Source organism: Miniopterus schreibersii, assembly GCF_964146895.1.
Source record: "Miniopterus schreibersii genome assembly, chromosome: 15".
NCBI lineage: Eukaryota > Metazoa > Chordata > Mammalia > Chiroptera > Miniopteridae > Miniopterus > Miniopterus schreibersii.
This window is the reverse complement of record NC_138115.1, coordinates 46826515-46838666: the sequence shown is the minus strand read 5'-3', so window position 1 is coordinate 46838666 and position 12152 is coordinate 46826515. Positions and strand designations below refer to the sequence as shown.

At 45.7% G+C, this 12152-nt stretch overlaps 1 protein-coding gene across 3 annotated transcripts in view; it reads left to right on the top strand.

Annotated features, from left to right (window-relative positions):
* The window catches only part of ULK4 (unc-51 like kinase 4), a 179928-nt gene that overhangs the window by 130991 nt on the left and 36785 nt on the right, over positions 1 to 12152 (top strand). For all 3 annotated transcript variants that reach the window (XM_081159736.1, XM_081159735.1, XM_081159734.1), the window contains exon 35: positions 5555 to 5740. In XM_081159736.1, coding sequence (XP_081015862.1) covers positions 5555 to 5740 — 186 coding nt within the window. The remainder of the gene's footprint in view (positions 1 to 5554; positions 5741 to 12152) is intronic.

The following is a 12152-nucleotide window of genomic DNA, read 5'->3' as shown; positions in this document are numbered from 1 at the left end:
ATTTTGTCACTTTTCTTTTTTACTTATCTCAATATAATGGACAGCTTTACTTATACATCGATCTTCCTCTCTTTAACGGCTGCATAGTATTTTATAGTGTCTGTGTCCTGTCATTCACGCAAACATTTCCCGGTGGGTGGCCGTTCAGGTGGTTTCCCCTTATTTGCTGTTACAAGCACGGTACAGTAGACATTTTGGTTTTAGCTGCTTCTGCATTTCCTTTGGTCAGATACGTACCCACGAGTGAGAAGCCTGGATTGAAAGGTGCTTCTCAACTTTTAATAAACATTAACTACCATATAACCTCCCAAAAGATTTTAGCAGATTATAGTCAAAGGTCTATAAATGTCCTTGTTTTTCCACATCTTCACCAGCACTGCACCTTCTGAGTCTTACACATTTTTTATCCATTTGTCAGGTAAAGATGACAACTCACTGTTTTAATTTGGAATCTGTGGCTCCCACATTAGGGGAGAGAAAAGGAAATACAAGCAGCCACTCAGAGGTGAAATAAGTATAACAGGCACTAGCCTTGGAAAGACAGAGGAGATGCTTTTATAGAAAATCATAACTGACCAAAATTGGTATCAGAATAGATCAAGATAACACACTTCAGAAGTTAAAATTTGATCATCCAATGATGTGTCTCAGCCCCTTTATTTAATAAGACGCACAAGGTCTAATTTGTTTCCACCACGTGCAGGTGGAAGAGGGAAGTGCCAGGCCAGCCCAGAAACCCTGAAGCGTGTGCACCTTCTAGAAAGTGAAAGGCGTCAATATCAGCATCCTCTCCAAGGCGAACTTTGTTACGTAAGGTTCCCGATCAGAATTGTTTGTTTGGAAAGCTGAACGTTGTTTACGCAGGACACGGCCACCCTCTCCGCCTTCTAGATGTCTCGTGCGATGGCTTTATTAGAAATGACATTCTGAAGGACGATTATAGGATACAGAATGGAATCTGCTTTGCTGCAGTTGCAGGGGAAGAAGAAACGTTTCCCTCTTTTACTCTAAGGTTTCTTCCACAGCCAGTTAGAGGGGCTGCCGGTTTGAAGGGTAAATGCAAGGATTCCATTGGTTGCTATCAAAAGAAGGAACCTTGTCATAAAAAAGGGTGTCAGATACCTGGATTGTCACAATGTGATATCTTGCATCTACAAGATCTGTCATTAAACTAGTGCAGGACTAAGTGGTTTTACATGTGAGTTCTAAATTTTCAAAGACTAGACAACTATTTAAACACATCAGAGAACAGAAAAAGATAGAAAGCTCATCGTCATGAAGCTATAGTAAGTCTAAAGCCATTACCTACTTTAAAATAATATGGAACAATTGACGATCACTTTTACTTATGAATATAGGCAGGAAATTAAAAAAAAAAAGTAAATCAACTCTAGTAATACATTAAAGGACTGATGTGACTCCTAGGGTTTGACCCAGGAATTCAGGAATAGGTCAGGCACTGGAGAAGTGTAATTTAATACTTTTAAGAAATTGAAGGAGTAAAAACACAGTCATAATAATGCTAAAAGTTCCACTGGCCATTCTTAATTTTTTAAAACTTCATTTACGATAGAGTGAATCTTCCAAACCTTTGAAAGTTATTCCCTAGAAATGAATAGTAAACATTTAAAATAAACACTGAAAGCATTTTTACTAAAATGGAGAAAAGAGGACTCCCTTCTGCTACCACTAACGTCAGCTACAATGGGTGGTGGTATGTTATAGATAATGCTGTAAGGTAAGAAAAAAATTAAGTCTAAAAATGATCACTACTCGCAGTTGATAAAATGTTCATATCTAGATAAGAGATTAAAATGAAAAAATTGTTGGCCCTGGCCAGTTTGGCTCAGTGGTCAGAGAGTTGGCCTGTGGACTGAAGGGTCCTGGGTTCGATTGTGGCTAAAGGCACATACCTTGGTTGCAGGTTCACCCTGGTCATGGCACGTGCGGGAGGCTACCAATCGATGTTTCTTTCTCACATCAATGTGTCTCTCCCCCTCCAGCCCCCAGCCAAAAAGCAACGGAAAAAATATCCTCACATGAGGATTAAAAAAAGAACTTGTTGAAAGTAAAAAGCAAATTTCAGTAAGTTCGTCACATAAAATATAATACACAGAAACCAATAGGTTTTTGTTTTTTTTTATACTGGCATTAATCTGATAGAAATAGAAATGGGGGGGGGGGATCCTTTTATAGACGTGACTAAAGCCACGCCGTAAAAAAGGGCCAAACCTAACGGTAACAGGAAGATGCGAGTCATGATGGTAACTGTCAAACATTTTGAAAGACGTCAAGGGTGACCTCAGTGAATGGAGGGACGTGCCAGGGGCCTGCGGGTGGTGAGACTTAAAAGTACAAATTCCTCCCGAATTAATACTCGGATTAAAAGCAGGTTTTATTGTCCCATTCGCACTTTCTTAGTTCATTTAAATGATCGTATAGATTTGCCCAGAGGCTCCTGAGCGGGAAGGGCCTCTCTCCACTGTCCTTCATCCCGCACTCACTCCTTCTCACAAGCTGCCTTTAAAGGAAAATCTGGAACTCAGGAAGGCACAGACTTGTGACTGTGGGGACGAAGGGAAGTAGGAGTGATACAGGAAAAGTCCAGCATTTCTGGAGGCCAGAGGGAAGCCGCAGAAGGATCCCACAGGCAGAGGCGGCCGGGCCCCAAACACCAGTTGGGCCACTGTCAGAGTCTGTAAGGAACAGCTCAGCTCTTCTGCAGCTTCCACATGCAGAAGACCCAGTAGCCTTGTATGTGCCCCCAAAACGATGCCAGGGCTTTTCTCTAAAGAGTTTGAGGCTGAGGAGAAAACACCACCCCGGAGGAGCATTCCTGAATTTTCGGAGGAGGGGGTGGTGGAAGCGAGGGTGAGGCTGCCCCAAGGGAAGCTGCCCAAGAGCCGCACCCGAGCAGGGGGCTGGGCTGCCCCCCCCCCCCCCCCCAAGGAACGCTCAGCTCCTTGCTCTCTGCGATGTCCACCCTCGGAGGATCTCCAGACGGGCATGGTTAGCCGTGACCTGTCCCCTGAACTCCACGCCGTGGCCCTTAGCTGTGAGGTCGCCCTGCCGACAGCGAAGCCGGCGGTGGCCTGAGCGCGAGATCTGCCCGAGTGCCTGCAGGCCGTCCTCTTGCCGCCCTCCGGCCTCGCGCTCTAGACGGCCCGTCGCCCAGGCCGGCCCTGGACCGCAGCACGGCCTCGGACTGTCCCCTAGAGGCAGCGAGAAGCAGCCGGGGGAGGGTTTGAGCAGGAAGCGACAGCATCTGATGGAAGTTTTCGGAAAGGATCCCCGGGGCTCCTGTGTGGAGGGAAGAGAGGTTGTGAGGGGCGCAGGGGGAGGCAGAGTGGAACTTCGAGGGCTTCTCGGGTGGCTGTCTCCAGCGTCGCCCTCTCATCCGATGGCAACAGGCCCGGCCGAATGTCCCAGCGGAAAGCCCGAGCAAGGGCAGGCCCAGCCCTCGCGCAAACCCGGCGGCTTAGCGGTGCTGCCGCGGGGCCCCCGCTCCGGCGCCCGCAGCTCCGCCTCAGCCTTCTGTACTCGCTGGCTGTGGTTCCCCTGTATGATCTTCACACACGAGCTGGGCTGTCCCGCCCTGTAGTGACTGACAGGAAAGCGGGAAGCTTGTGATGGAAGCCGGGGCAGTGCAGGGAGCCCGGAAGCCAAGGCTGATTTCACCTGCCTGCGACTTTCAGCTTGTTTTCAGATTTTTCTTTTTTTTAAACCCTGGCACTCTGGTCCGTGATTTATAGACTTACAGCCAAGTCAGCAGTGGCCGCGGCAAGGTTTCTTCCCTCTAAGTTTGCACGTTAGTAACGTCACGTGCCTGGGGGTCAGTGGCGCCCTCGAGCATCCAGGGAGAGCGGGCAATGTCAGGGCTGCGGGCAGCCGGGTTTCCGTGGGGGATGTCACCTGGAATTGCTGCCACTCATCCGCTTGATACTTTCTGCTGCGTCTTCAGCTGGCTTGGGCAGGAGTGACTGATATATTAAAATGCAGAGGAGCAAGGCTTGATGGCCTGTTGTGAATTCTCGTTAAAGATGTCCTAACAACACAGGGCGGTCATTTCTCAGGCGCTCTCAGCATAAAAAGGGTGGAAAATAATGTATTATTAAGTGGTGGGGGTTTTTTCTTGGTTAATATATTCTCTTCTCTGTCATTAAATATTCCTGTATAATTTCTGAGAAAACACTGCACCAGGCAATTTGACAAAAATGAAATGTAAAAGGAGAAAGATTTTAAAATGCATTGTATTGTGTAGATTGAACAAAGGAAAGTAAACAGAGTACAAATGTGATTTTAAATTGTTTTAAGACAGTTTTTAAAATTCAACTATGAGTTTACTTTGAGATATTTCCAAGTTGTAGGAGTATAAATGTGTGTTTATGACCTCATCTTGCCCACAAAACACTGGATTTGGTTATAATAAGAATGTTTACAATAAAGTTAGGGTTGACAGATAAAATACAAGATGCCAAATGGACATACTTACACTAAAAAGATTCATCATTTATCTGAAATTCAGACTTAATTAGATGCCCCCACCCCCAGTCTAGCAATCCTATAGAAAAGGGAAAACTCAAGTAAGTCAGTGAAGATAGGATAGGGTGAGGTTCAGTATAAACGTGGAGTCTAATATAATTATGAAAGTAGGGCCATGGTTTTGGCCTTGAGAGTCCTGGCTGCTGGACAGAAATGGACATAGAATCAGATGATGTACATCACCCAGAAAGTGGGGCATGTGGAGGGGAGACAGTGACTTGGGGCAAGCAACATGTTCCAGTTCTGGGGTCTGACAGGACACTTTTTCATGGTCTCCATTAAAGGGACCCTTGGAGATAGGGGTGGTGGTGGTGGCAATATCTGTCTTTGAGCATTTTATGAACTACACAGTCTTTCAAAGAGAAGTTTGTTAATTTAGATGAAGCCCATTTTACCTCCCCCCCCCTTTGTACATTGTATTTTTGCAGTTATAGGCTAAGAAATCGTTCCTCGCCCAAGGTCAAGAAGGTTTTGCCTGCGTTTGCTCTGAGAAGTTTCAGATTTTATACTTATGTTTATCAACCACTTTTTAAAAACCTTTTAATTACATACAAAAACAATGCTTTCTCCCCCCATTTTGTCAATAATGATTTGGACAAGGACAAGTTCTAAGTGCTCCTTACTATCACCTAGGAAGTGAATTTTTCTAAACAATAGTAAGCGAGACTATAAGGGACATGCCTCAGAAAATTCATACTGTTTTCACACCCATAGATACTCACACTCACTCACACACGAATATATGTATATAAAACCTCTGTTGGTCCTCTGCTTGTTTACTGTGGAGTAAAGAAAGGACTGTAGGACTTTCTCCTGATTTTGTGCTGTTAGTTTTCTTTGAGTTACTGTAGGAATTTTGAAAAAGATCCATTAAAAAAAAAAGCACCATTGAATTAGTCAAACTTTGTGCTCAGACTGACGTTTTCCCCGTTAGGCACATTTTCCTGTAGTTCTCGAGGGCCGCCGGCACCGTCTTGTCGGAGCTTAAGTCGTCCCATCTGTTCGTTTTCAGCTTCCTGCCGAGGACCCTGAAGTTTTTGAGGTTTCATCCAAGTGTCTGTCTATACTGGTCCAGCTCTACGGAGGAGAAAACCCAGACAGCCTGTCTCCTGAAAATGCGGAGAACTTCGCTCACTTACTGACATCCAAGGAGGACCCGAAGGAGCAGAAGCTTCTGCTGAGGATTCTCCGGAGGCTGGTGAGTCCGCCAGGAGGCCGGCGGGCAGGGAGAGCTCGTCTTCACCTTGTTTCGGTAAAAGGGCTCCTGGTCCCCTCTCCCACGGTCCCCTCTCCCACGGTCGCCTGTAGTCACCGTGTGCCAGGTTCTGCCTGCGGTATCTTCTCCGAACGCTTGGCGAGCTGGAGAACATCGCGCTCCCGCCCCTTGATACGTGGGTGTGAACTGACTAACAGGGTCGATGTTTTCCCCCTTGGCCGCTGTAATCAGAATCAGGAAGTTTAACCTGACACAATTATTTTACTCACCTGCCCTCCGTGTTCCAGTTCTGTCAACTGCGCCGATCGTGCCCTTTGTAGCTTTTGTCTTCCGGCGGAGGACCCAGGCCAGGGTCACGTATTTCAGTAGACGTGTCTCCAGTTTGGAAGAGTCCTACAACCTTTGCTTGTCTTTCATCACATCTTGAAGAACTCAGGCTGGGTATTTTGTAGAAGTGCCGTCAGTCTGTGTCTGTCTGATGTTGTCTGTCAGGTGCAGGAAAACTCCAGAAGGGATATTGCCTTTCTCGAGTCAGCACATCTAGAGGCTCGTGATGTCTGTTTGCCCCTCACTGGTAATGTGAATTTCGATCACCCTTAAATCCATGTGTACTTAATAATTTTAAATGTGTCATAGTTGCAAAGTGGAGACTTTCTAACTCTCAGTACTCTACGGAAATGCTTCCGCTTTTGTCCTGTTTATTTTATTTTTATAAACTATGTATAGCTGATGTTGATTCGAAGGTACTTTTGAGGACCGACTTACTTCCTTTTCGCAGTAAATCTTATCCTTCTGGGCTTGGAGGCCTTTCTCTGCAGTCGCTGTTGTTGACGATAATGAAGGAGGGGGTCCTGTGGTCTGGCTAACGTGCTGGTTTGTCAGTCTGTTGGCTTCTAGATACAGTCATCCAGAGGAGGCCTTGGGCAAGTGGAGCTCTGGATGTGCCAGGGGGTTGTACTCAGGATAACTTCTGTGCCGATTTGACAAATAGACGGCAGCGGCAGCTCATGGCCCAGTTAAATCTACATGGTGGATTATGGGTGACAGAACTAGGAGTGAGGCACAGAGATTTACCCTCCTCACAGCTACATTGTGCTTTTATACAGCCGGGTCCCTCCACCCCCAACAAGACTTGCCTCTCAGCGGAGCCATTGCCTGAGAAACAGAAGGTTGGCGTGGTCTAGGTGACTCAAAGTGTAGGGTGAATCCTTCTGGGGACAGTAGTCAGGAGGTTGTGCACCAGCCTAGCCCTAGGTGACACTGAGCCACATAGGCAGGAACTTTCAATTTTCGTAGTCTTTTCTCAGCTTGGTACTCCTGTGTCTCTAACACCTCTGGGCTTCTACAGAGTCTCCTTTTTAGCACAGGGTAGACCTTTCCAAAACTCAGCTTTTCCAGTAGAGATAAAATATTTTCTTTAGCATTATAATTTTTTTCAAATAAAAAAGCTGAGTCAACGTGAAGACAAGTACTAGGGAATCTAATAGCACAAGTGGTATGTAGATGTGACGAAACTGTGAATTTGGTAGAAAATGACAAAGCTTGGGAAATACTGATCTAATACCTGATATGATTATTTTTGTAGAGACCCACCGCCTCTTCTTCGAAATGTTTAGAACCAGATTTGTCTGGGAATTCGTGATTTTCCGATCTTTTTGATGCTTACACTACATGTGATTCGACCCCCACGCAGGTGGAGGCCTTGGGGCAATGCCCTGTTGAGCATGGTAATATTTCTGCAGCAAAACGTGTGACTGTCACAGCAAGTGGGTAGATAGAGACTCTCCATGGCCCCCTGGGGGCTCAGGTCAGGTTTGCCACCAAATACGTCTGTGATCCAAACTTATGGGAAAAAGTTTGAGTTTCAGAGCTTTTCAGAATTGCGGGTAGGAGATTGTGGACCAGTCTTTGGAAATAAATTACACCGTTTTCTAAAACACTGGTCAAATTAATCATGCAACAAACACATTAGATCCCAGCGTGGTCAGAGTAACCAGACTACACCATCTTTTAGTTTATTTTACTGCCTGAAATGATTCCTTCTAGTGTCTGACCTGCCCCATAAAGGACCAGGTAGAAAAATGGGATCTTAGTGACTTTGTACCTGTTTATGGAAAAACAAGTAGTTTCTGGTGCTGCTTGTCTTTCTTTTGAGATTGTGGTAAAAATACATATAAGATTTACCATTTTACCCACTTTTCATTGTACAGTTGGGGGCATTAACCTTGTGCAACCATGGCCACCGTCCAGGCACAGAACTCGCGCATCCCAAGTGCAACTCTACCCTTTAAGCAATAACTGGCCCTCCCCTTCTCCCCCCAGCCCCTGGTAACCACCATTCTTGAAATACCTGTTTCAAGTCCCGATTTTGTGACAGTTTCTTTCTAGAACCACAGTGTTGGCTAACAGATGAAAGAAGTAGGATGTTTACCTTGTGCTAGTGGAGCTGGGCGATGTTCTGCCCCAGGGTGGTCTTCCTTAGTGTGTATTTAGAACATCCCGAGAATTTAATTGTCCTTTGTCATGTACCAGGAAGTTGGGAGGCCCTATAACTACAGCTTGTGTTCTCGCTTTAACAATGTGCCGGAAATCCTGCAAGGTGCTCCCCCCCCCCACCTCTCCCCAAAACTCACCGTCGTGGGCGTTTTCCTGGAGTGGTGAGCAGGGATCAGCTCCCTGCCCTTCAGCTGAAGCTGGCTCGCTGAGCCACCGCACCGGCCACGCAGAGGCCTCCACCGACGTGACCTGGGGAACTGGCTTAGGCACATACCCCTGGCGACTCCGAAAGCAGACAGGTGGTCCACAGGAGGTGATGGTAACCAGCTGGTGTCGCCGATTCCTGCCGCCCAGTGCGGCAGGGCTGCGGTCCAGGTCGCTCTCAGAAGATGAAGCATGAAGGATTATTCTGAACATCCAGCCCCTGGAGACCCTCGCCCCGTGGGCTCCCAGCAAGTCTCGCTGTGCTCACAACCCCTTCTCTTTCAGACACCCATGCAGGTCCCCTGGTCCTTCTCTTCCCACCGGGAGAACGGAGATGCTCTGTCGCTGGGTTTCTTCGGGCGAAGACGAGCCTTCAGAGAGCAAATGGGGTAGCTGGGCGCTGGGCAGCCACTCTGTGTCAGACGGAGGGCGAGGCTGGATTCGGGATCTTTCTCGCTTTCTGTTGGACGTGTTGTGTTTGAGGTGCTGTGCCGGTCGGACCTCCTAGATGGCTGTCGCATGTACAGCTCTGGAATCCCAAGTCCGAGAGGCCTGGCCCCGAATGCAGAGATGCCCGTCGGACCTCCTAGATGGCTGTCACGTGAATAGCTCTGGAATCCCAAGTCCGAGAGGCCTGGCTGGGAGAGCGGAGCTGTGGGAAGTGGCAATTGGAACGTGGGCGGCTTGACTTGGATTCTGGAGGGCAGCCAGTTGATGGTAACGACCAGGTCTAGGGTAAGACCCCAGAAGTGAGTGTCTGAAGAGTGGCTGTCACCGGAGGAGAAATGAAAGTACTGCTAGAAGGACCCTCTCAGTGGACATGGGTATTAGCAACTGTTGGCGAAGACCAGGGGAGTGAGCCGGGAGCCGAGGGCTGCGCAGAGAACTGCAGCAGGGAAGAGCAGCAGGTGCTGTTCTCTTGGTGCCGAGGAACCAGGTCTCGTCAACATCTCAGGGAGTCGAGCCAGAGACATCCTAGACCATCCTGGGGATGCACACAGGATCGTTGTTGAGCCACCATAACTTTTTCTGTTTCAGGGACTGGCTTTTTCCAACACCATTGCTAAAGGAAATATAGTTTGAAAGTATTGCTCAGAATTATTTCCTGCAGCCTCCTGCTTTTCCACTGTCATGACCATCCTTGAAGGAAATAATGATTGGACTATCATTTCAAGTGACTTGGAATTCCAGAACTGTGGATGCGACAGCCAACTGGGCTCCCTTCCCGATTTACACACACAACGTATTTATCCCTTCTTCAGAGGAGGTCTCACAGCACCTTTTTTTTTTCAAGAGAATAAACACTTTTATTCACTATAAATGGGTGGTACTTGCTTTCTTTCTATGAAATACCCTTAGAAACTATAGATTTTGCTAATTGAGTGTCCAAAATATTTGGTTTTTAAGTACCACAAAAGTTTTGATGCCACTTTTTAAATTTTTTATTCCTTCATTATTATGTCAAGAAACGAAGCCTATTTATAAACTCCACATGGACCCTTTGGTAATGGTTATGAGCAGGTTTTAATGAAATTTGAGAGTGTCTCTAGAGATCACAGATACTGGGGCCTTTAACATTGAGCGTTGCTTAGCAACCTGGAAGTCATTACATTTCCAGGCTCTGTAATAACATGATATACTTTTCTTTGCCAGTCCCTGATGAAAATGTAATGGAAGTAATCCCTTTCTAAAGGTTGCACTCTATGAGGGGGTGGCAAAATAGATTTTTTCCCCCTTCATTTCACGGTCTGGGCTGGTTTTAATTCAGTGCACAAGTATTGTTTTCTGAAGGTTGTATGTGACAGATGAAATATATTCTAAGATGATATTCTTAGAAGACAGGCCTACTGTTCTGAAATAATGATTAGATACCATAGAAATTGTGAGCATACCTCCGTGTACCTCCACCATGTCGAGAAGACTAGATTTGTTAGTTGACCAACAGTTTATGCAAGAATGTCTGCTTGTTCCTAGTTTATCCTGTCCAGGTGTTTGCAGGTGTTAGATGTTTTAAGAGTGTACTAAAATTATATGCTTTAGACTAATAGGCACAAAGCCAGTCTATGTTAGCAAAAAGTTTGATTTATTGACTATTTTTGGAAAGGTATTTTAGTAATTTTTCCTAAAGCAGTATTTTCTTAAATAATAAAAGTAATACGAATTTGTACATGAAGTTCATAGCAACATTGTTCATAATAGCCAAAAAAGTGGAAACACCCCAAATGTGCATCAACTGGTGAATGGAAAAATAGAATGTGGTATATCCATGCAATGAAATATTATACAGCCATAAAAAAGAATGAAGAACTGACAAATGCTACAGCATCGATGAACTTTGAGAGAGTTATATTAAGTGAAAGAAGCCAGACACAAACACACGTACCTCATGATTCCATTTATAACAACTATTAAAATAGACAAATTTAGAGACAGAGTAGTGGTTGCCAGGGGGTGGGGGTGGGGAGTGAGAGTGACCGTTAATGGACTCAGGGTTTTTTGGTGATGATCAGAGTATCCTAAAACTGATTGTAGTGATGCTTACACACCTTTGTGAATATACTAAAAACCATGGAATTGTACACTTTAAAATGGTGAATTTTATGGTGTGTGAATTTGTTATAAAAAAATTACAGCATCAGAAAACCCCCAGGAATATACAGTCATCCTTAAACTATCATCCCATGTGTTGCTATAGTTAACATTTTGTTTTACTTCTAGACAGACACATGGCATATATGTGTTATATACACATGCGCGTAAACACAGACACATGTATTGCCATTTATATCTAAATGAATTGAGATTTTAAACCATGATGGTGAAAAGTTCATGTCTTTACCTTGATTGCCTCCCCAAATTCCACTGAAATGGCCAAAATAAGTATAAAAATAAGCGGCAGTGCACAGTCTCACTGAAAACAGGAAAGGTCTCAGTACTAGATGCCTAGTTTTGGAAATGTCCAGAAGACGCAATTAGTTTAAGAGACCCGACCGTAGGCAAAGAAGCAGGCACACTGAGATGCTATGGAAGAATCCCAGGCTCAAGGACAGCAGGGGCTCAGAGGAAGGGCCCGGGCCCATCCCTGCTCAGCACAGGATCTTCCCCACGGGGCCTCACGGTGGGCAGAGAGTTGCTGAATTCTGCTCTGGGCTGCCCAGAGTGGCCCCCCAGAGCGACTGTCCCACCACCAAAGTGGATGCTCAGCCTCTGGTCCCTGTTCATCCTCTGAATTTAAGTCTTTATTTCTCCTTCATTTCTCACTCACCCCAGGGCAAGGCTGCCCATAGCTCTCAGCAGCATCCACTCGAGAGGAGGTTCCCCAAGGAAACCAAAGTGAGATCTTCAATGTCCCCGAGGTAGCTCATCGGGCCGCCAGTACTCACTCATTATAGGTCTTCATCTATGGAGATGAGCAGACAAAAACCACTGGACATTTGAGGACAGCCTGTAGTCCAAGAGTGGCCACCGTTGAACCGGAAACACCAGTGGCCACAGGAAAACAGAAGAAACAGGGCTTTAAAATGAATTCTAATTATCTTCACAAAGACTTGAAAGATTATTACATTCATAAAACAGAGCATGACTTTCAAATTTAAAACTCAGTAGAGGGATTCAATAACAGATTAAATCCTGACAAAAACCACGTGAATTATTTATAAAACCGACTTGAAAAGTTCTTCCTGAACACAGCGAG